General features: G+C 32.8%; 1 protein-coding gene across 2 annotated transcripts in view; it reads left to right on the top strand.

The window, feature by feature from the left end:
• Window positions 1-408: 408 nt before the first annotated feature.
• LOC143226437 (dynein axonemal intermediate chain 7-like) overlaps window positions 409-26,549 on the top strand; it is an 84,697-nt gene continuing 58,556 nt past the window's right edge. Inside the window, exons 1-6 of one of the 2 annotated variants that reach the window (XM_076457391.1) lie at window positions 409-632; window positions 2,845-2,932; window positions 6,964-7,055; window positions 17,294-17,398; window positions 18,452-18,595; window positions 22,729-22,803. In XM_076457391.1, the coding sequence (XP_076313506.1) occupies window positions 627-632; window positions 2,845-2,932; window positions 6,964-7,055; window positions 17,294-17,398; window positions 18,452-18,595; window positions 22,729-22,803 (510 nt within the window). In that variant the 5' untranslated portion in view covers window positions 409-626. The remainder of the gene's footprint in view (window positions 633-2,844; window positions 2,933-6,963; window positions 7,056-17,293; window positions 17,399-18,451; window positions 18,596-22,728; window positions 22,804-26,549) is intronic. The other variant, XM_076457390.1, reaches the window with a different exon arrangement.

Raw genomic sequence — 26,549 nt, 5'->3', positions numbered from 1 at the left:
TGATTAATGTCGTCATCATCACTGTGGTCACCATCCTTATTCTTCTTTCTGCTTCATGGTACATATGCCACATCTATCTACTAGTAAACCAGTAAATAAGAACTATCTACGAAACTGCTTTTAACCCCACGATTTTATCAAATTTTGTACAATTCGCGATCGGGATAAAGGGGGCAAATAATATCCTAAACAACTCAGTTTACGAAAGTGTAAAATATCTGCCATGATTTTTTTAAATGTTGACTAACTTCCCTCCCTCTTCCCCGTTGCACCAAACATGCTCGCTTTTTCAGCCGTGGGGGCGTTATAATATTATGGTCAATTCCACTATTCGTTGGTAAAAGAGTAGCCCAAGTTGGCGGTGTGTGGTGATGATTAGCTGCCTTCCTCTAGTCTTACACTGCTAAATTAGGGACGGCTAGCACAGATAGCCCTCGAGTAGCTGTGTGCGAAATTCCAAAAAACAAACAAACAAGTTTCGCACAAAAACCAAATTTTGTAAAAATGCGCAAAAACATCAAAACCAATAATTCAAACATACTTATCATTGGTTGAAATGTCTTGCAAGTATTGATGACGTAATGATGTGTATATCAGTGCAGTAGGATTGTATTTTGTCGTTTCAAATGCCGGTAAGAAGTTTCAAATATTGTTTCAAAAATAAGGTTATTTCATCAAGGCCATGTTTACCTTTTAAATAGTATCTAATGTAGGTAAATTCTGTACAAATAAAGGTTTATACTACACAATGACACTGTTATTAATATATTTTGCAGTGCCAACAGCATAAGTAAACAAGCTACAGTAGTTCAGTCTTACCATATGTTTTATGCATTTTGAAATGTATTTGGAAACAGATTTTGCGAAGCTAAACTTTTCTTAGTAACATGCAAGCTACTTCAACAAATTGTGGAAACTCTTCCTGATTCACAAGCAGAACACTTTTGGAAAATTTTATACGCATACATATTAAAGTTTTGCAAAACAAAACAAAACAAACCATCCTTTCATTGGAAGATTGATAGTCATATAGATAATGACTGAGCAACTATTATCCTTACATTAAGGATCATCCATAGTTTACAAAAATAAACAATAGGTGGGTGGCTGATAATTACATTTTATGATATGTATGTATAGTCAGATTTAAGTAATTAGGGCATGGTTAATATACACACACGTATATAACTAGAGAGCTAAGTTATAGCAACATTGTTTCTTGTATTTTAAATATTTGTTTCATGTCCTGTAGTTAGCCCAGAAATCAGGTACAGAAACTGCATTTATTATAAAGGTGCTCCTGGTTTATGTATGTAGAATTCTAAAATCTGGGGTTTGATTCCCTGTAGCAAACATAGAAGATAGCCTGATGTGTTATAAAGAATCATGGTATATAGAAAAAAAAACAGTTATGGTGTGTGCATTATATGCTTTGACCGAGTATGATGTGTATTTTCAACTAGTAGAATGGAAGCTGTTTCAACACAGGGAAGATGCTAAGATTTTTGTTTTATTAGCACCAGCAGACTTAAGTTTTTAAGAAAAAAGCAAAATGATAGTGGGTCATTTGGTTGTATTAAGTATTGAGATCATTCTACACTCACTAAAAACATTAAATGTGGTTATATTCTCATTCAGCAAGTTTCAGTGGCTTGCATAGGCCTGTGAAAACACTGAGACAAGAATATTTGCCTCCCTCCACTCATAGCACAACTCTACTAATGGTTAAGTGAGTAAAATATTATACTATATTGTAAGGAAATTAACACCCTGTTTCTGATTGTTTCATGTGATGTTATGGTAGAGGAAATAAGACGGCTTCCAGTTTTTGACTTGTAGAGTCTATCACAGATTGCTGCATCTGATGCAGGGTGCTTGACTCGCAATCTGTAGGTCATGTGTTTGAGTCCCCATACCACCAAATATGCTCACCCTTTCAGCCATGGGAACGTTATGATGTGACGGTCAATTTATTCTTGGAATAAAGCAAAATAAACAGCTTAACATTGTGATACAAGTTATCATCAATTTGAGTGGTATTTTGTCTTTGAAATGTTAATTTACAAATTCTGAAACTACTTCAAAATTTGTAAATTAACAGGAGACAGTAAATACTCTGTGCTGTATTTTAGTTAGTTACTAGCTAATCTCATCTGAGAAGCTCAGCTTGTTAACCAGTTGTCCATCTAGTCACCATTTAACTTATTTTAATTGAATTTTTTCTTGTATAACTAGTATTAAAGACAAATTGTGTACTTCCTTTATGTAACCATTAAGAATATGTGATAAAAAAAAAACTTGAAGGGAAAATGTATCTCAGGACAGCTGGTATGGATATGAACACTTCCACTAATAAAGAACAACATTTCAACCTTCCTAAGTCATCTATGTTGACCTGAAAATGACCTAGGATGGCCATAACATTGTTCTCTACCTTATTAGTAAAAGTGTTAATTCCAATATCAGCCACCCTGAGATACAACCATCAAAAATGTTTTTCATGTGCACAACATCCACACCATTTTCTTAATTGCAGAACTGTTCAGTTAATTTAACATCAATAAATTATGCACATTTCATTATTAGATAATCTGAATGACAATTTAAATAAACAAAAATTAATGTTTGTTAACGTGATTGCTTATATTATAACAAAATTGGGAGAGTATAAAATTGAGCTTATATACAATCACCATGCACTTAAATGCACATCAATGAGTATGTGTGGAGCACTTTCATTTAGTCGCATAAACCCTATCATATTTTATCTCAGTACTTACAACAACTGCACAAATAACTTGAATTATATTTATTGTGGTATAAATAATTATTATTAATTTTTAGTCACCAAAAAAGAAAAAGGGAAAACTTACTAAAGCAGAGAAAGAGAGAAGAAAGAAAGAAGAAGCAGAAAGAAGAACTCAGGAGGAAGGTTATTGATTCATATTGATATATCTCTCTTTTGTGTTTTTGTAGAACTTAACACTTTTAACAAGATTGATGTTGTAGGTGATTAATAACATATATACCAGAATAATTTCAGACATAAATATGTTTAAGGAAACAGCTACAATATGAATATGTAGTTTTTAAAATTCATCTATGTTAAAAATAGCAAAAAACATTAGTGGTCATTCAAGGCATTAGGTGGTAAGAAAACTAAATCAAACTTGCACATATCCACATTTAAAATATTAAATCATTAAATAAAATAAAAGTATATTGGGGAATAAAAAAACCAGTTTCCTTATGAGACATAGAGTTTTTGGAACAAATTTGATAATTCAACAACGTTTTGACCATAGATTTTATTTTATTTTTGCTAAAATGTAATATGAATATATTAACAAAAATTCATTTTTTTTCAGAATATGTCATTATTAGTAAACAGCAAACACAGCAATTCTTTATTGATTTATTTTATATTAAGATCACATTTTCAGCTAGCTTAAGTGTAAGTATTAAAGAAAATTTATGTTTGTTTTAAATGCATTAATCTTCAAACAACAACAAAAAAAACAATAAAAACTGGAATTGGTGGCAAATACTTGTAAAAAAAAGTATAAAGGACAGTGTTTTGAAATGTCATCATCTTCATTTGTGTTTTTATAACAGGCAGTTTTCATCCATTCCAGTCTACTCATCCTAAATACTTTGCCTAAACAATCTTTCAAAGAATATAAAAATTGACAAGTGACAGTGTATTACACAAATTGGCTTTTACAGAAATGAAATTTTTTTTCTCCAAAAGGATTTGAGTTTTGTGGAAAATCATTGTTTAAATATTTTTGTTTCAATTCATAGCATGTGCGTGTTCTTTAAAAAAATATTTAAATCAGGTAGACTTACCTCTGAAATACTGAAAGGCTTTCTTTTAACTTTCATTGAATCTTTTTGCATGATCTCTACAGTCATTTGACTTAAAGTTCTGAAAGTTCTTGATACAATGCAGAACTTGTTTTTGCATCATTTATTCATAATTCTCCACTATCAGTAGGAGATCTTATAAATAATCTCTGCTTTCCCCCCAGAGTAAGATTTTTTTCCATACCAGCTGTGCTGTTAATATCGTGTTATTTTTCTTGGTATGAATTTTGAAGTATACCAATTTAAGGCTAATAGTTCATTTAATACTTGACTTGATACTTCTTTAAATTAAACCACACTTTTGGAGCTTTCAGCAGATAGCCTGATGTGGCTTTGCTATAAGAAAACACATTCTTGAAACTCAGCAGATAGCATGATGTGGCTTTGCTATAAGAAAACACACTCTTGAAGCTTTCAGCAGATAGCCTGATGTGGCTTTGCTATAAGAAAACACACTCTTGAAGCTTTCAACAGATAGCATGATGTAGCTTTGCTATAAGAAAACACACACTCTTGAAGCATTTAGAAGATAGCATGATGTGGCTTTGCTATAAGAAACACACACTCTTGAAGCTTTCAGCAGATAGCATGATGTGGCTTTGCTATAAGAAACACACACTCTTGAAGCTTTCAGCAGATAGCCTGATGTAGCTTTGTTATAAGAAAACATACACTCTTGAAGCTTTCAGCAGATAGCCTAATGTGGCTTTGCTATAAGAAACACACACTGTTGAAGCTTTCAGCAGATAGCATGATGTAGCTTTGCTATAAGAAACACACACTCTTGAAGCTTTCAGCAGATAGCATGATGTGGCTTTGCTATATGAAAACACACACTGTTGAAGCTTTCAGTAGATACCATGATGTGGCTTTGCTATAAGAAACACACACTCTTGAAGCTTTCAGCAGATAGCCTAATGTGGCTTTGCTATAAGAAACACACACTGTTGAAGCTTTCAGCAGATAGCATGTTGTAGCTTTGCTATAAGAAACACACACTCTTGAAGCTTTCGGCAGATAGCATGATGTGGCTTTGCTATAAGAAACACACACTCTTGAAGCTTTCGGCAGATAGCCTGATGTAGCTTTGCTATAAGAAACACACACTCTTGAAGCTTTCAGCAGATAGCATGATGTGGCTTTGTTATAAGAAACACACACTGTTGAAGCTTTCGGCAGATAGCCTGATGTAGCTTTGTTATAAGAAACACACACTTTTGAAGCTTTCAGCAGATAGCATGATGTGGCTTTGTTATAAGAAACACACACTCTTGAAGCTTTCAGCAGATAGCCTGATGTAGCTTTGCTATAAGAAAACATACACTCTTGAAGCTTTCAGCAGATAGCCTAATGTGGCTTTGCTATAAGAAACACACACTGTTGAAGCTTTCAGCAGATAGCATGATGTAGCTTTGCTATAAGAAACACACACTCTTGAAGCTTTCAGCAGATAGCATGATGTGGCTTTGCTATATGAAAACACACACTGTTGAAGCTTTCAGTAGATAGCATGATGTGGCTTTGCTATAAGAAACACAAACTCTTGAAGCTTTCAGCAGATAGCATGATGTAGCTTTGCTATAAGAAACACACACTCTTGAAGCTTTCGGCAGATAGCATGATGTGGCTTTGCTATAAGAAACACACACTCTTGAAGCTTTGCGAAACAGATAGCCTGATGTAGCTTTGCTATAAGAAACACACACTCTTGAAGCTTTCAGCAGATAGCATGATGTGGCTTTGTTATAAGAAACACACACTTTTGAAGCTTTCAGCAGATAGCCTGATGTAGCTTTGTTATAAGAAACACACACTCTTGAAGCTTTCAGCAGATAGCATGATGTGGCTTTGTTATAAGAAACACACACTTTTGAAGCTTTCGGCAGATAGCATGATGTAGCTTTGTTATAAGAAACACACACTCTTGAAGCTTTCAGCAGATAGCATGATGTGGCTTTGCTATAAGAAACACACACTCTTGAAGCTTTCAGCAGATAGCATGATGTGGCTTTGTTATAAGAAACACACACTTTTGAAGCTTTCGGCAGATAGCATGATGTGGCTTTGCTATAAGAAACACACACTCTTGAAGCTTTCAGCAGATAGCATGATGTGGCTTTGCTATAAGAAACACACACTCTTGAAGCATTTAGAAGATAGCATGATGTGGCTTTGCTATAAGAAACACACACTCTTGAAGCTTTCAGCAGATAGCCTGATGTAGCTTTGTTATAAGAAAACACACTCTTGACAGCAGATAGCATGATGTGGCTTTGCTATAAGAAACACACACTTGAAGCTTGCATGATGCTTTATAAGAAACAGATAGCCTATAGCATGATGTGGCTTTGCTATAAGAAACACAAACTGTTGAAGCTTTCAGCAGATAGCCTGATGTAGCTTTGCTATAAGAAACACACACTCTTGAAGCTTTCAGCAGATAGCATGATGTGGCTTTGTTATAAGAAACAAACACTTTTGAAGCTTTATTCCTGCAGTCTTTTCCTGGCATGCAGGGTGTTTCCATGGCTATATTATTATCCTTTACCAACTGGCTTATTTAAACCATTAACAATAAGTATTCTATGGGTGTCTCTTGCAAGTAACAAGGTCTTGAGGATGTCAGTTTGATGACTCATCAGGTCACTTCTTCTTTCCTTAAAAGAGCTGCTGCTTTTACACTGACTTTTTCACCTATAATGTACTCCACCCCATAGGAACCCATAATAATTCTTGCTTACAGTCTAAAGTAGAATAGCTAAATTCCACAAATCATTATTTATCAAAGGCAAACATAAATATCGTAAGCAAGTGATCAGTTGTCACTACTCAATCAGAGCTACATAACTGTTTTTAACAAAAACACTTGCCATCATTTACCAATATTAGTGTGATTTCAAATTAAAATGATTTTCACAAACTAAAGTACAGCACTATTTACAAATCAGATTTTAGGTGTACATATTACCAATGTCTGAAAGACCTGTTTAGCCAGCTTTGGCCCACTGCTTGTTCTAATTCAAGTATTGAAAAATTTTTATGTTGGAACAAACTAATATAATACTCTTCTTTGTATTTGATATTTTGTTATTCAAGAACTAGCTCGTAAGAAATTTGAGGAAGAAGAAAGAGTACGTAGGAATGAAGAAAAAGCTGAAAGGGAGAGGACTGAAAAAAGAAGAGCTGAAGTGAGGGTTATGTGTTTATACAGTTTTGTGATTTAGTATTTGTTACGTATCTCAAGTTATTTTTTATATTAATATGTTAGTTATTTAAACATTAAACAGACTATCTTTAGAAGTTAACAGTGGTCATGAGCTCTATTATGAACAAATCATAATGTCTAGGTTATCTTTTTGTTGTTGTATATTCCTGCTTTTGTGACATTTTTTGTTCTTAGTTGTCAACAAGTTTAGTGTGTTCCCATGCTTAACACTTTTAAAATATATACTTCTAAATATACCAAAATGTTTATTGCCAACTATCAGTTATAAAATAAGAATTTCCAAGCATTAATGTCTATCTCTCTATGAAAGTAATGATAGTAAGAAATCTTAGTTAATTTTTTATGTCCGTTAGAATTTTTATATCCACATGGTATATTCAATTTTTTCCAAAAAGCACAAACAAACATATATCTCAAGGATTCAAAAGGAGGTTTTCACACAAAAAATATTGTAAGGTTGTTTAACATAATGTTTCAATATAACATGGGATTTAGTGGTTCATCTTTGCTGTGCTATCCTCTGAATTAAACTAAAACTATTAATAAATAATTTTGTTTTTAAATATTAAAACTTATCATTCATATACTTATTAAACTTTTTCTTAAATTCTTAAATTTACTGCAAGGTATGCATCATTTTCACCTAAGAAGGTTTTATATTTCTAATTGGATGTATGGCCTCTGGAATGGGTTGTCTTAATTTATATTTGTGTCACCTAATCCTACTATACTCCATGTTAAGTCTGAAAAAAAAAAAGATTCATCCAAGTAAGAAGCCAAAGACTGAACATAATACTTCAAATGTAGCCTAATCAGTGACTTATACAAAGGAATTATAACCTATTTAGACTTGTATTCAGTATTTCTGTAGATACAGTGTAAAATGAATTTTTGCACTGCTTGGATACCTTTTTAAAGACTGAGCTACCATTTACCAAACTTCCTTTTTTCATGATACTGTTAAAGTTATTTTCATCCAAATTATACTTAGAATTCAAATTAGACCAGGATTTTTTATATTTGTTGTTGTTTTATGATCCCACTGATGTGTGTGTGTATATATAAATGATTTGCATTTCCATCTTTTTTATTTCTGATGCAGAAGCTGATGTTTCAGAGAAAAAAAAATTTAATTTTCTTTTTTTTTAATTTTCAAGGCAACATTTTGGTCCTGATAAGAAACACAACTAAAATAATGCTGTGAAATGATTGAGCACTGAGGCAACACTTATACCATAATACTTAAAGAAATTTGTGCTATTGTTACGCTCCAGTCTTAGGCACATAATTTTACAATGCTTTTTCACAAATTTAAAAAACAAACAGTTATGTTATTGTACACTGCAGATGAAACAGTAATACACCTTATAGGTTGTGTACAGAATGGTGGTATGGATTTCAGTAATTATAAAGAAAAACTAGGAGACTGTGAGACATTCAGTACAAAAAAAATTAATTTGAATGAAACTGTTAGGGACTTAATAGGCTGAACACTGGATAATGATAAGAACATCACAATCAGGAGGTTTCATCTACCTAAGTTACACGCATGCTAGTAACTGATGGCATAATTTTACTTTTTGTTTTCCTCCTCCAACCTCTAACTTCATTGGAATGTTTTTTAACTAAAACTAAAAACCCCTGGCTTTATGGTAACCCACATGTACTATCTTGCATTTATTATAATCAAAACCCATCTACCACTTGTTTGCCAAACTCACTAAATGATCTGAATCCTTTTTTTAAATTAGCAGCATCCAAGACTTTAATATTATCTGTAGATTTAAGTAGTTTATTGACCATTTCTTTATCTATGTCATTGATGTAACTAAAAAAGAGCAAAGATCCGAAGACTGACTCTAAGGTATACTATTTGTGACATTAATCCAGTTTGACTGAACTCTGTATGTAACAACCCTCTGCTTTCTTCCATCCAGCCATTTTTCTATCCAATTTACTAACTTATCCCACACACTTACAGACATAGTGTTTTGTACAAACCTTTTATGTGGCACCTTGTCATATGCTTTCTGAAAATCCAGATACATCACATCTACACCCTCATCTTTATTTACATTGGCAGTTGCCTTTTCAAAGAATGTCAAAAGTTTTGTGAGGTCAAATTTTCTTTTAGTGAAACCATATTTATTCTGAAACAAAATTATAACTGGCTTTATTGGACTTTTCAAAACTTTTCCCACTAGTAGTGTTAGACTAATGGGCCTATAACTTGTGGGACAATTTTTATCATCTCTTTTGAAAAGAGGAGTGATGTTAGCTAACTTCCAAACCTCTGGAATGCCCACTATTTAAGGACTTGCAAAATAACAGTAGCAAGTAGCTCACATACCAAATTCATAACCTTCTTCAAAACCCTTGGAGAACTATTATTTGGTTCAAGAGTTTTATTGTTTTTGGTACATCCCAGTTTTTTTCTTAACAAGCTCAGAATTAATGCAGTCATCTTATTTTAATGGGTTTTGTTCCATCTTTCTATTGTTGAAGATGTGGAATACTGCTTAAATCTTTGTTAATAAAAATTGAAGAAAAGGCTAAATTTACTAACCCAATCATCTCATAATCAACAGACGCAATTATTCCTTTTTCATCACTCAAGGGTTCTACTTCCGTTCTAAAATTTTTTTACCCTTAATGTATTAAAGAAATCCTTATGGTTAATTTTTATATTTTCAGCCAACATTTTCTAAAACATCCTTTTTGATGTCTTACTTTCTGTTTCACCAATTTTATTGATCTTATCTTTTAAATCTCCCATCATACCAGCCAATTTAAATTTCTTTAGCTTGTGATGCTTTTCTTTAATTTGATCTCTTATAATCTTTTAAAACCAACCTGTTTTTACATCCAGCTACCCTCTTCTTTTTATAAAGAATATGTTTACTTTGAATATTTACAAATTTATCTGCTCCAGAGATAGCTCAGCTGTCGAATTCACAACATATTATTTTGTCACATCCTTTCAGATGTTGCTTTTTGGAATTTTTAACCAAAATATGCAACAAAAACATTTAACCTAATAGAGAAATGATCATAATGTTTCCAATTTTCACCCACTCAGCAATTTCTATGTTAAAAGTTAACAACAGAATCTAAGTTAGCATCAGTTCTAGTAGGTTCCTTGATCATTTGAAGAAGGCCATTTTGGACAATTTTCAAAAACCTTTCACCTTTGTCCCTAATGGTTTTACTCTAGTATTTCTCATCTATGTGCCTGATAATAAAATCACCCATACTTATAACCTCATTAACAGCTGAAATCTTAATCTCACTGTAAAGTTTCCCATTTAATCTGTACTATCTGGTGGACTGTAACAAATTCCCTGTAAAAGCCTTTTCCCTTTATATCCACTAATAGAAACCCAAATGTATTCAATCTCCTTGCTATTATCTTTGATATCCTCAACTTTAGTAGCACGTAACTCATATTTTACATATAAAACCACTCTTCCTTTCTTTAGCACTCTATTCTTATTGAATAGTCTTTAATCATGTATTTCAAATAAATTTCTGTCATCAAAATTATTTACATTTAACCATGTTTTAGTTGTTCCCATTATATCAAAATTCTCCATTCCTACCAGCGCTCTAAAGTCATTTATTTTATTTCTTGTACTTCTAGCTTTACAATGGTAACAGTTAAGCCTACACTAATAACTACATCTACACTTATTTCCTATGCTAAACTTTTCTCTGCCTCTTATTCTTTCTGCATTTAGTTTAAACTGGGACAAAAAAGTTGTAAAGGCCAACTGAATTAATAATCCTAGTGAATAAGCCAGTCCCTATCCTATTTAAAAGCAAACTATCTATTCAAAAAGCTCCATTCTTTCATTAAACTAATCTTACAAATCCAACCCATCCAGTCTGCTCATTCTTACATACTGACCTAAGCATAACATTTAGACCTAATGACCTACTTATAACTTCATTCCACAGTTTATTCTGGACAACATCCTTGACAAAATAAAGTTATGGTATTTTTAAAAATGCTTTTAACAACTCCTAGTACTTATTAATTAACTCCTCTGATCTACCTTTCCTTACATCATTAGCCTCCACATGCACAACAAAAAATTGCATCTCTACTAGCCCTCTTATTACATCTCTTGCTCTGTCAATTATATCTTCCCTCTCTAAAGACTATCCTATCCACATGCCTTATCAAGGAATCTCCTATAACTATAACCTCCTTCAGCTTGTCATCCATAACCTTCTCTGTCTTTTTTGTTTTCCTTCCCTTCAATAATTCCTTGTCTGCAGAAAATAAGGGTTGAAATCAGTTTCTTAGTGGAACAGACTCATTACAGTTAAATCTACTATATTTAGCCATAGTAGTACTGTTTCTTATTTCCCGAAAGTCATTGTTAGTTGATGTATTTTTTGCATGTAAATGTTTAGACTCCTCTTGAAATCCCATTACCATTTCCTACAGTTTACACTTCTCTTTACATATCACCTCTACTTTAATTAGGGTAGACTCCAACTTACAAACTCTTAATACAAATTCATAACTTCACTAGTAGCTTCTTTAAAAGTACATGCCAGTCCTAAGTTTTCAAATAAAACCCACTCATTGCACCCATTACACCTGACAAACTGTGAATGCTTAATTCCTGCACTAGTTTTAACCATTGTATTTATAAGCCTGGAAATAAATATTCATTACTAAGTACCAGTAGCTTATTGTCAACACTGTTGCTGTTAAGCCTAATGTTTAAGAACCAGTTATATTAGTTTTTATTACTGCTTTGTTTTCACACTAAAGTAATCAAGTTTATCTTGAATTATATAGAACTTAAAACTATAACTTTATGAAAAGTAATAAAAACTAATTATTTACTTTGATGTGTATGTAGTATTAATAATATGTTGTACTTAGCTTGATTTATATTATAACCTACCTATAACTGTAAGCTGAATTTAAACTAATAGATCTAAGTTCAAGCAAACAAATTCATCCTTAAAACACAAGAAGACAATAAACTAGTCTTTAGATTGTATCTATTTAATAAAACAATATATTCACCTGTTGTACAATTTACCAGTAAGTTGAATTATAGCTAAGCCTTAAGTACCATGACACATACAAAGCCAAACTTAATATTTTAATACAAATTACACCAACAAATTCTAAGTTAAAACTTTGACCACTTTACATTTATTTATCAATCTTAATAAATCTACTAATTCTTTTGTTATTTTATCCAAATTACTATAAATGACAAAAACAATATTAAATAGTATCCAAAAATCAATAATAGCTTAACTTTTCAACAGATTCTCTCTTTTTTTCATATATATGCAACTTGAAAAGTGATAAAAGAACTTAATAGATATTCAAAAGTTTGATATTTTTGTGGCTGATATATTTTTTTAGACAATGAACAAAATTCATCAGAATGCCCAAACATCTCTCTAACAAATTGGAAACTGTTTCTGTGTGTCTGTAAGTTAACAAGAGCATTTGTTTTGCTGCATTTAATTCAATTTAATACTTAAAAAAAATTAAAACTGTCATTTCCTATATTTATTGACAGTACATTAGTTTATAAATTTATGGTATTGAGGTACACTGGTATCCAAGGTAACCAACATTTCCTCAATAGCACTAATTCAAGAAACATTATGTAGAGAATAAATGGAGCGTAATGTATTATTTGTAAACTTCACTTACCACCAATCTTTAGCTTTCTGTTGTGACAAATTGGTTGCTGAAGTGAAAAAGAGACTATAAACATATCTGCATGGCTCAGAGACAGGAAGATCTATCATAGCCACACAGGACAAGGAAACAAAAAATCATGTTATGCTACTCATACAAGACTCTCAAATAACATATACAAGGGAGAAAACCCCATTTTATACAAACAACCCTCAAAATAGGCCTGCCCCATTCCATGAAGTGAAGACAGGCAACTAGCCAAATTGTTACAGGTTTTTAAAAGACAGTTTGTACCATATGTAAACTTTGCCTAAGCAAAAGGGTTATTACATGCCTACAACCGTTGGATTTCCAGTTTACAAGGTTTTTGCTAAGACAGATAAGTAGAACACCTGTATGAAAATTTATAAAAATTATCTGAGTATACTGTACTAAGTTATATAGTGCAGCGTGTTGTGTATGAATATATATTCCAGTGAGTTTACATTCATTTTGGTCAGTGTATTTCCTCAGATTTAGTTTTCTCAGATATGCATATGACCATTTGGTGTAATGTTTAATAAACAGTCTATACACCAGAAGAGAAATCAAATGTTAAACTTTTGATATTATATGTCGGACAATCACTAGTTTGATTTTCAGGGGTTTCTTAATTGTGACTTATAATTTTGCCCACACTATGTGAGAGTGAGGATGATTGTACATAGTTCCAGACCAGATGAGTTTTGTTTCCTTAGGTTGAGTAAGGCATAGAAGATCTTGTTATTCCAAGCCTGGGGTGTTGTATTTAGGACTTCTTCAGGTTGAGAAGAAGGTTTGCCCACTTCACTGCTGCTTACCTTGTCGTCATGATTCCAATGGCTTGGAATGCATCACTATGGCTACAGCTTAGGATCTACTCATAACTATATATATATATACAGTACTGTGTAAAAATGCTAAGATGAGAAATGTTTTTATCATTTTTTCCAGTTTGTTGGGCTAATTCTTCCAAGCCATTACAGAATGTAACTTTCAACACTATGGTAATGCTTCAGTGATCCCTGTTGACAATTGAATGAGCCAGGGTGAGAGTACTTATTATTTTTGAGAATTCCCACATACATATGCCAAGAGCATGTAATAAGGGTTCAGTTTGAATGAACATACTAGTCAAATTTAGGGTCTGAAACAACTCTTATGATATCCCATGCAGTGTTTTAACTATATACAAAGAAGCCAACATATGGTATTGGCATATGCTAGAATAAATAAATTTAATAGTGCTCCACAAACAAACATTGATAAAAACAATATTTAACACTAAATATTAAGTTCTGTTGTCATGCTCTAGCACAGAAAGCATAGGGAATTGTCAGGAGAGCAGAGAGTTTGTTTAAAAGTTTTACACTATGCTGGTTGGACTCTCCATCAAATTGATGCAGAGTTGAAATACTCCCTAAACACTGTCAACTACACCCTAAATTGTAAGGCTAAAACAGGTAAATTTGGAAATAAAAAAGGAAAAAGCAGAATACCTAAACTCAATAATACTGATGTTAAGTATCTTAGTTTATGCAGCCTTCAGAACAGAAAGAAGACTGCCACTGATCTCAAGCATGAGGTAAACAACCGTGTATCAAATAGCAGAAAAGTATCTAGATCTACAGTATAAAAAAGACTCAATGAGAAGGGAATGTTTGGTCATATAACAGGTAAAAACATTTACTTTGGCCTTCAAATATTGTTCAGACTGGAATTTGCTAAAAAGTACACAACTGAACTGGATATTACTGAAAAAGGATGTTATGGATAGATTAGTCCAAATTTGAAAGATTTAGTTCAAAGCATAGGTTATATGTCTGGTGGAAGAAAAGCGAAATATACTTACCTCAATGCATAGCACCTACCGTGAAGCTTGGAGAGGCAGTGTGATGGTTTGGGGGTGTTTTTCTGCTAAAGCAAAAAATATATTTGCAAAATAAATGGGATAACGGACCAGAGCAAGTACCGTCAAATACTGATCCATCATAGTATATCCAGTGGTTTTCATATTTTGGATAAAGGGTTTTACTTCAAAGAAGATTATAACCCCAAACATTTATCCAACCTATAGATAAATTATTTAGCTAAGAAAGAATCTGCTTGGATCATTCAAATGATCCAATGGCCCACACAGATTTCTGATCTGAACAAATCTGGGATTTGATAAATCAAAAGCTACTTCCAAAAAAATTTATGGGAGTGTATTAGAGGCATTTGGAGTAAAATCCCAAAGGACACATTTGGCTATAAATGTTGCAACAATGCCTGAAAGACTGTCTGCAGTCATTAAATCAGTAGGAAGATGCACAAAATATTAAGTGTTTGCATAACTCAAGCACTTCCACTGAGTTTCTGTTGTACTAAATATCAAGATTAATAATATATTGACATTTTACTTGTGATTTACCTCCAATTGTTCTTTGAAATTATCCTGAAATCTAATTTCTGACTTTGTTCTAATACTTTTTCACAGTGCTGTATATATTGATTTTCCAGTTGTCGTAGCTGCCAGTGTGGGATATAGAGACTATAGCCCTGTAATACCAACCCCTAGTCCTGGAACTTCAGCTACCTAGCTGGAGCTTCACCAGTAGTGATGATAAATCATGTAAAATTCCACAAACAGTACATTAATTAAGTTCTACGTAAAGAGCATACCTGTTTTGGATGTAGTGCAGTTCCCCCACCAGGGTGCTAGTCTTCTATTGACACACCCATGATCTATGCAGATGTTTTCTGCATGGATAATGCCCTCAACAGCCCCTCCACTTTATTAATGTAGGATTCTATCAGTAGTGTGAGGAAAGGTATGTTTTGGAATGTAACATTTTATTAAATCAGAGTAGTATTTCCATTAATACTTACTTCCTTTCCCACTCTTCCTCCCCACTAAGAGCCAAGTTTAGAAACTGTGGATTGAGCCAATCTCAAAAAAAGTGATAACGCTATATGAATGAGGTGCTGATATACAGAACCAGAATAGAGGGTGCATTGACATAGGTGAAGAGTGTCATAAGACAAGTTATCTCAAAGGACATTTGAGTTTGGTATAAAAAGATTGGAGCAAGTGAGATAAAAATCCCACCAGTACTTAGATGGGCAAAGGAAGAAGTCTTGTCAATTGAGTAATAGCTGTACTGTGAGTGAAGGTAAATAGTACTTAAATGCTTATGTGAGTTAAGAAAATGTTAACTTTTTGTACTATCTCTCTATATGTATGTGCATGATCTTTTGAAAAAAAACAACATTTTCTGAAACTTGGGACGATTATGGTATCCTTACATAATTCTATTTTATAATGTGGTCACTTATGAAGATGTATTCAGTGGGAGTGGTATCAGATACTTTTCTTTTTTAGACAACTATTTTGTATTCATCAAAGCAGGTTTCTAATATTTTGAGTTTCATTTGTATGAGAAGTATTACATTCACTATTGTTTAACTCTTTTAATAGTTACATTTAATTTAGCTGAAAGTTAAACTATTGGTGCTGTATATTATCATTTAAAGATTTTATTATTCTTCAGTGATAACACAGTCTGCACATTTTATATCTTAACCAACCAACACTGACATATATGTGAATTTTATTTTGCATTCTCATAAATTTCATTAATAATTTATTGTTGAAACTATTTAACAGTGTTTCTAAACTTTGCTCTGGACTAAATAAGAAAAATAAACAATTAAACTGTCACTAGTATTGTGGTTATATGGAATCTTTCAAACACATACATAAAAAAGGCAAACCATGCAAAAGAAACTTTTGTACTGAATAACTGTCCAGTTTAGCATTGTGGTGGCTTTAAGGTCATTTATATAGGACAGGACTATGCTGCCAACTTCTCTTGTCAACTCAAAAGAAAACCTTTAATTAGTGCTCTGGTCACACTCATCCTTATGTCCTCTAAAGTTATCTCACCCACAATATTCCATAGTTCTGCCTGCTCCAATATTGTTATCACTAACAAGTAAGGAGCCTCTTCTGTCGAAGTTTAATAATAGGGGCTTTACTGGAAAGACCAGTACTTGACTTAAATGAATTGATAGATGTTTCTTATGCAACATAAGAAGATGTGTTATATAAATATTAGGTTTGAGGTTTTTGATCTTCAGTCACATTAAGAGTATGCATCAGTGACAATACATATAGGACTACAACATATGAAGTTGTGTTATATTGTAATGAAGGTTTTAACTTAAAATATTTTTCATTAAACAAAGCAAAACTGTTAGGATTCTTTTGTCAAGGATGTAATACATACAGGAGAAAGATAGTTTCCAAAGACAGTATACAGGTTGATTCCAGGAGAAACTATGTTTTTGTTGTTTTTTTACCTCCGATACTTTACCAGTAAGGTTTTTAACAAAAACTACTTTAATCAATATGGAAATGGAACTGGAATTTCTAATAGTGTTGTTCAGTGAAATACAAGTGCAACAGAATACAAACAAATGCAAAATTAATAAGTACTGTTTTTTTTTACCTCCAGGAGAAAAAAATTAGAGATTTTCATTTTGCTGAAACAAACGTTGTATTAGAAAAACATTGGAAACAAATAATGAATCATAGAGAAGAGTTATGGGAAAAAAAAAGAGTAAGTGCATTGTAGTTTATATCTTTTGTATATACCTTGCATGAAATAGTTAAAGTTAATTAGAAATTGTAATATTCTAGCAAAATGTATGACATTATCAAACTGATCATCAAGTGTGTGATTTGTGTAATTTTGATCTATGAACTCAGGGATGGCTTGACATAATTTTATAACTGGTTTTGCCTTGTCACACCTATAACATTACAAATTCTAGTTTACCTTTTAAATGTTTTATGTTTTACATGTGTGTGTTTCTGTATATACATATATGTGTGTGTGTGTGTGTGTGTATTTTCAGGTATGTATGTGGCTTGATGTGTAATTATTTTGTATATGATTGTTTATCAGTAAATTATAATCATGTATTATTATAGAAATTCACAAATTATTAATTAAATTATTAACAACTGCTGATCAAAGTTAATCAAACTATATAGACCAAAACTTTATAGTAACTTACAAATTATTGAAGCTAATTCTTTCTAACAAATAAACAAGAAACGCGTAATATTGGATGTGTTTTACATTTCCAAATTTTTTATTATTCAATGATACCATAGTAAGATAAGGAAAGATAAACTAAATGTCTTGTATTTGAGAACAAAGCCTTAGGAAGTAGAAACATTTAGTTAAAAAAAATTGAAAATATAACTTTCCAAGTCATTTTCATGACTCATTGATTTTATCTTAGAAAATTTTAGTAAGTTAAGAATACTTACCATAAAAGTAGGTTCATGAAATGCTCTGTTCATTTGAAATAACACTTGCTTGCATCTAATAACTCATAACTATATATTTTGATTTCTGCAAAAAACAGAAAGCTACAATTTACACTGTAACTAGTAATATAAGTACAACAGATTTATGTAATGTTTTTGTATTATTACATGCAATTCATGTTGAACTTGTTCTGTTAAAAAAGAACTCAAATGTAGAATTGTGTGTATTGTGTATTAGTTTTGTAATTAAGAATAAACAAATTGTTTTTATCACTACAAAGAAGATAAAATAATGGTTTCATAAGAGATGTATAAATATTTTAACATCTGTTAGTGGCAGCAGTATATAAATGAAGTAGATGGAAAGCCAGATCCATTGATCCTTCCTGAAATAAATTCTTATATATCAGAGATGAATGAAGACCTTAGTAACTACAATCTAGATGATGTGTTACGAGAATGCCATGTATGCCTTTCGGTAATTTGTTTTTCTTATTTTTTTCACATGATTAAAGGACAATCTCTGGCCAGTATGATATTATATTAGAAAACAACATATTTACGACATTAACCATGTATGAAAAAAAATAACTATTTTCATTGTTACATGTTTTTTTATTACATATTAGAAATTGTATGTTATAAGTCAAATCTATGCATGAAAACCCACAAAAGTAAAAAAAAGAAACTTTAAATACAATAGGTTAGTAGATAGTAGTTCTGAAACTATTACTATTAACAGAAAGTATTATTTAAAAAGGGAAACAAGTAGATAAGTGTACAACACCAAATAATTTGAAAAAAGTGAGCAAAATGGTACAAAAATGTAAAGAAATCCTAACAGTAGTATTAAACTTCTCATTAGATAAAAATTTGTGTCTCAAAGTAACATACTTCTTACTAAAAGGTTATCAAATGATTGTCCTATAAAAGATCATATGCATGATCTCAGAGAAGGCTTTTTCTCATATTTAACCATTACTTTGGATATTGCATTGGAAGATAAACCTGGAACAATGCTGCTGAATTTGAAGCTAATACATTGGAAGATAAACCTGGAACAATGCTGCTGAATTTGAAGCTAATACATTGGAAGTTTTGAAGCTGGTCAGAACACCTTGGCAGTAGTTCTAGATGTGAAAGATGCTTACAGTGGAGTCTAAAATGCTCAAAAATAGCCATCAGTGTAACATGTGTAAATTGGTTGCAGCTGCATAAATTACCATAAGATGTATAATGAAGCATGGAAACTGGTAATCAGACTAAATCACCATCATTGCTGGTTTTCTTAAAGGATTACTACTCTCACCAGTTGTTTTCAACACCTACACCATGAACTTGGCTTGCCCTAACAGTTTAATCAGTTGTTATGTTTTAACCTTTGTTGACAACATTCAATGTGCAGCTGTACTTTAACAGGGTGAACAAATGGTGCATTAACATAGGTTAGGTCATCAGTCTTGCCAAAGTCACACTCATATTCTGCATGCTCAACCACAGAAATGATGCTAAGGTCAAAGATTATCACTTTTGTGGACACTGCTGTTCCCTTAGAAGAAACAGTGAACTATCTGGAGGGTAGCCTTTGACAGAGAACTGAACATCACTGGACACTTTAACACTGCGATAACAAGAAATAACAAAGGCGTCAGTGTACTGAAAGTTGAAAACAGGGTATAGAGCTGAAAAATTTAACCTTCTTATGTTCTACCAACGTATCTTCCACTCTGTCTTGAATTATGTACTATTGATGATCATTATGAGCACCACAGCTACATAAGAATGACACAAAACATCTTTCAAGACTTGTCAGAGTGTACTGTAATCATCTCTATCACACTTTACATGCCTCAGTAGCATTGAAAAATACCAACAGTACTTAAAGGTAAAATTCTTCACTTGAGCAGAATAGTATAAAGATCATCCAGTCCATCATCAAGTCACTGTCTCTTCTTTCTAAACATCACAGCTGTACAATGAACCTACAGACACCAACCACACAGGAGATTGCCTAAAAAGTGCTAAAGGGGATACTCGTGTACATATGGTATACAGCACCACTGGGATATATGGAAATCAACCTATACAGAAAACATAGTATTTTATTAGAAGGTGAAGCAGAAAAAACCTGTCAGCACCTATTTAAAGACTATAACAGACAGTAATTTGTCGTCACACACAGATGTATTCTACACCATAGACAATAAGAGAGCTGGTTGAACATTCATCGTCTCATAGAACAACAACATTAGTTGGTGAAGCATTCAAGCTTCCCACAAGCAGCACCAGAATGGAGCTAGGAGTCATAAATGAAGCTCTCTTCTGGAGTGCTGAAAGCAGTAATATGTAAATAAATATTGTAACCAGCATAATGTTTGCAGCTGATGTATAGGCAGTACTACATAAAAAAAATTTTCAGCGATGAGAGACGGCAGAAAGCAAAGCAACTGCCTTGTAAAATCAACACTTCTACCAACCTACATAGGGGTAAAGCTGAGTGAGGAAGTTGACAAAATCATAAGTGAAGTCCCTTTATAAAGTCAACCACACTTTGCTAGCAGAACATCAACCTTCTTTGCACTAGTTAGGTGAAAGCAGCAGTTGTGGAAGGTCTTTATTGAAATTCAAAGGTAATGAGACTTGTGGAAAGAAAAATATCATATGGTGAGGATAGGATAAGCAAAAGATATAGAATCACTAGACAGAAGTCCACTGGTAAGAGCAGTTAAAAAACTCTTCTACCTCCTTCATATTTGGGGTCAGCATAAATATTCTTTGCCCTTTATTTAATTTGAATGATTCTGTAATCTTTTTATGGAGGTGTAACTTCTTATACTCTAGAACTCAGAATTGTAAAACACCCTGATTACATAAAAAAATCCCCTTCCTGACTCGTATTTTGAATTTCTTATTTTGTTAAAATATTTTCAAATAAAATATATTCATATAGTTTGTAATTTTATAGAAAACGTTTTTATCACAACTTTCCTAACTATGGAGTTTATGAGTGGCCATGCATAAATTTGATATTTCTTCTACTTTGCTTCCTAAATATGATTTACTGTTTTGGGCTCCATGACAGTCACATGACTGAGTGGCAGTTGAATTTTAATACCATTTTAGGGTGTTTTTTGCTTGCTTGTTCTATTTTATATTAAATTAGTTGTTCTGCTACTTGCTAAGGAATTTTGTCACAGTCTTTTCTTTACATTTTTAACTTTCTTGGGTTTGTTTTAGAGTTTATTAATTTATTCTGTTTTGATTTGGTTACATATTTGTTTTATATATATAAATTTTTAACAAACCTAACCACGGTTATTTCAAACTTAACGAACACCTTGAACACTGCATAAATATTCTTATTCTTACTACTTAGAAATACATAATTTAAGAGGGCAATAATAAAAGCAGCAGGGGAAACTTCCTCTGGAAATTTCTTTTAGATTTTTCTTGGTTGATACAAATTTTAGAAAGATTTCATCTCAGAATTTGGTTCAATTCACTTAAATCTTGAACTTATAAACACACTGAAGATATAATTTATATAGGCAAGAAGGTATTTAATTAAATAATGAAAAAGTAGGTTTTACCATGTTGTGTTTGTTAGATGGAAAATTAAAAATGCTTGGCTTTTTAAATGGCTTATTTCAAATTATATAAATCAAAGAATTCTAAAACAGTTTCTACAATAGAAGTGAAAAAATAAATAGTATCTTACCTGAAATCATATACTTAACAGATTTTCAAAAGGCTTTTAAATTGTGCACAGTTACACTACATACATTTCGGTGGTATTTTCAAGTAAGTACTGCATTTGATTTTTTATGTTTCTTCCAATTAGTACACAAGGTATCTTTTTTTCACCATCGGTGTCTCTATTTGTTAGAAATTATCATAAAAGTAACAGAGCTGTGTTAAACTTTGTGTGCCATGTTAGTTTAGAGTACATTGTATCATTAAAATATAATTTAAATTAATTACAAAGAAATGTTTTTTAGTGTAGTCATAACATTTTGGTTTATTTTAAATTAATCTGTGTAGTGTTTAAAATTATAATATGTATATAACTTTCTGTTTCTTGTGATCTGAGTTGCTTTCTTTCTGAAAATTTATTAATACCAGAGCATTAGGTATATAAAGAAAACTTGGTTTATCTATCAGGTATATAAAAACCCATTTTTGTTTATAATATTATAGACTTAAAAAAATGAGAACTGTTATTCTTCTCACCAGTTTCCAATAGTTATCAATAAAATATATACTTAATGTTGTGGAGAAGAAGAAACAAAACAATGAAGTATAATTTAACATTTTTTTTGTATTGTTGTTTTCATACAAAGTTCACTTTGGTTAATGCATTTATTTATAATTTTTTGTGCACCTTCTGACTTGTAGATGTCAACATGACATTTATAAATAACATCATGTGTAATTGTTGAAACTGAAACTTAAAACTTAAGTTTGAGAGAGAAACAAAAATATTTTTAACATTAATTTTTATTTTTTTGTGAACATGTAAAATTTAAAAGTTGTTTCTTTGTTGTTGTTTTTTAAAATAACATGTGCAGTTTTAAAAGATTAATTTATTTTTGTACTGCTTGATTATTCCAGCTAATTAATGAAGTGGAAAATGCATTTCTGGAGTGTCCTTTCATCAATATCAAAATTGAGACAGAATGGAATGAGGTATCTTAAGTTTTGTTTTTAAATATTGTTCTTGAAAATCAGTTTTGTGTTATTTTATATATTTATGTTTTAATATAAGGAGATTTAAAACACATTACTTTTGATACAGTACTTATCTTACAAGAGTAGCTAATCTTTTCAAAAGATTAGCTACTCTTGTGTAGTGTTGACCTCTGCATATGAAGTTTTTTTTTTTATGCATGTCACAAGGCTTCTGCTCCATCCTATTGGAATTTCAGGGTTCCAATGTGTGTCTCATACAAATCATCATGTGTCATCTCCTCATCAGTAGGAACATAACAGGTTCATGTGACACGTGTGATTCCCTCCATACTCTTCTACCACTTTTTGTTTGGCAGCATTGGAATTCAGATGTTCTCTTTTGTTTGTTTAATGCTTCATGATCAACTTTGGTTGTTTTTCAAATTAATTTCCTATTGTTCAAGGCCTCAGCTGTCAGAGACCCATCAGTGGATTTATCTGTTTTTATACATCAGGAGATCAAACATTACATGGGACATCCTTTGTCCCTAGATATTGCACAGACTCCTCCTGAATCAGCTGAACCTGAATTTTGTGATGTTTTATCCCTTTTCCCTATTTCTTATGCATCTCATCCTTCCTTTTTGGATTAACAATTTCCACAACTATTTTTGGTTTTTCTTCCTTCCTGTGATATTCAGGCTTATGCTGATCACTTTGCCTTGCAATTAAGAGAGGGGTTTAACATGCTGTGCCCCCTCAAGGACTTCTGATCAATTCACCTTTTCCTACCATGATACTAACTATCCATTTTAAGATCAGCAGTTGTTAGGTTCCTTATTATCCATGCCCAGCATTCTTGTTTGTATTTCACCCTTACCAACCTCTTATGATATTTTTTTTCCATACAACTCCTATCTGAAGCTCTCCACAGAAATCCTGAGAGGTTTTTTGCAAATACCCTTTCCTTTCTCTTCTCCACTTTAGCCTACATATTATTTTTCACTTTGGTGTTACATATGTGATTTCTTAGTTGTTGGGACTTCATAGTTCTTGATGCTGTATTGGGTCAGGTCCATTTACCCCTAACGTATATATGGAATTTCAAATAACCCCAATTCTGAGATGTGGCATCTACTATCCTGGAAACTATCAAGCCTTGGGTGACATCGGCCCACCAAAAATCTGCCCCTACAAATATTGTGAGTTATTTGTCTTAGTCAAAGCCTCCAACCCCCATTTCCCATCATACTTGTTCCAAGCCCTTTACTCATCCTTTCTACTCAGGGTAATCTTTCTCTTTGTCTTTGTTGATAATACACCCCCTGTCACCTGCAGTACAGTACCATTGAGTTTGATTTTTGTGGGATTTCAGTTTTTTGATATTCCTTGTCACTGGTGTCCCTTAATTGATAATCATTGGTGCATCAGGTTTTCTCAGAAGGATTCATTGTCTAGTTGCTTTCCCCTCCTTCTGTTTATCCTTTCATAGTTTCATTGCCTCCTCCTCTAGTTCCCATGACTATCCTGTACCGGTTAGTGGGTAGTCAGACTGTTCCACATCCTTCCAAGGATTTTAATCCCTATTTTCATTGTCTCCCAAAAAACTGGAGATTAGCAGCCAGTAGCCAATTTCTTATCCCAACCACATCATTATCACTACCAAAGTTCACCATAGAGTCTTTTCTTATTCTGAAATCGGCATTTTCGTCAAATAATGTATGACCAAATTGGATATCTCCAACACTTACCTACATATAACACCTCAGTCTCATCCATATCTTCAGTTTGTCATTTTTGGAGTAGTTTATCAATTTTTAGGCCTTCCCTTCTGACTTGCCTCTGCTCCTTATGTGTTTTATCAAGTAGTTTGGGCTTTTGCTCAGCATCTCTATGCTTTGGGGTTGCAATTTCATTATTGCATGGATGGCTGGCTTCTTCTAACTCATTACAAACAGCAATTGGCCAATCACAGCAGCTCCTTTCTTTGAGGGCTTGGGTGGGCTGGTTGATCAAACTGGAGAAATTCATCATTAGACCCACTCAGCTTCTTGTCCATTTGGGGGTCTTTTTGACACGCATATGAGTCAAGCTTAGTCTTCTCTTTTACGACTTCTACCAGTGGAACTTTTGGTTCACCAAATCCTCTTGGCTCAGTCACTTAATGCTCACAAAGTTTTATCACTCTAAGAGATTTAGTCTTCATTGAAATCACTGATCCACCTTGGTTGTGTCCATATGCAGTCCTTTCATTGGGCTTTTCACAAATAATAGAACCTTACTTGGGATCTTCATTCCATCCCCATTTTCCTTCCCTCTTCCCTGACAGATGATGTGCTTTATTGGCTGGACAAGACCTATACAACAGTGGGTGTGCCATTTCCTCCTATGTCCAGACCTACATCTTTTCAGGAATGGGTGGCAAGTCAGTCACCAGAAAGCTTTGGGTCTTTGATCTGCAGATGAAAGCACTTTGCATGTCAATGTTCTCAAACTTCTAGCTGTTTGTTGGGCATTGCATTACCTCCTTCTTTTCACCCCAAATTATTTAGTGATGGTTCATTTGGACAATTCTATGGTGGTGGCATATACCAACCATGTAGGTAGCATCCAGTACAGAGATCTGGTTTTGGATGTTGGATCTCTTCTATTGAGCTCATATACATAACATTTGCCTTATCATTTGTCATGTGCTCAGTGCTTTCAGTCTTGTTACTGATCATCTTTTGTTCCCCTACTGGATATATTCCATAGATTACCTCATTAAGTGATTTCTGTCATCCACTCTACTCTTTGTTGATTGCTCCTTATTGATCAGCTCAACCTTGGTTACAGTGACTGCCATTCTCCTTTCCAGTCACACTTCCAATTTCTTCCTTCTTTCTTTGTCAACCTTTGTTGCATGTCCTACATCCAAAATTCAAGTCCCATATCTTTATACTTGTCTTTTGTCCAGTCCTTGGTGAGAAGATCCAGTTTCACACATCAGATTACTTCCTTGTTAATGGTTCCATCCTTCCATCTTCCATGAGGTGTACCAACACAAGTGGAAGGTATACTGTAGTTGATCTACAGCCAGGGGTTTCCTGCTGGCAGTCCTACTGTGGTTCATGTGACAGAATTTCTAACCTGAATCTTCAACTGTGGGTCTTCAGTCTCCTTGCTTCCAGATATTGGGTGGCCTAATCCCATACCATTCATTTTTCCTGATACCATAGTTTTTATTTCCCTGTTCTTACCATGCTCATGCATTTTTTTCCAGATATTTTGCCCTCCCAGGTTTCCTACATTTCCAGATTGGAATGCTAATGTCATCCTATATTCCCTTACTTTACCTCTGTTTGAACCATGTTTGTATTTTGTGTAAAGCTTATTTCCCACTTTTCGTAAACTGTGGATGTTGAATGTCAGGTTTGTTTGTCACATTTCACACATTCTTTATCACCCTACCTATCTTCTTCTTTATTGAAACCATTTATTTCTCCCAAATACCTTGACATTTTATCCTCCAGACTTTGGAAAATGGTTCTTTCAATACAAATAAAATGCATTATATGGATTTATATGAAAGCATTGTTAACTGTTTCTTTGAATTACAAACTTTAAATAAAAAGAAATACTTTTAATTTTGAAGTTACAAAATTTTCCATTCCCAAAAACAAATATTCCAAAAAATTATGCTACAATTTTTACATCACACAGCTTATTTGATTAAGTAGAACTTGTTCAATGTTACAAAAGTTCATAAATAGACTCCATAAAAA

Source organism: Tachypleus tridentatus, chromosome 9, assembly GCF_004210375.1.
Source record: "Tachypleus tridentatus isolate NWPU-2018 chromosome 9, ASM421037v1, whole genome shotgun sequence".
In the NCBI taxonomy this organism is placed as follows: domain Eukaryota; kingdom Metazoa; phylum Arthropoda; class Merostomata; order Xiphosura; family Limulidae; genus Tachypleus; species Tachypleus tridentatus.
Note: the sequence above shows the minus strand (reverse complement) of the source record. Positions and strands in the feature narration are given on the sequence as shown.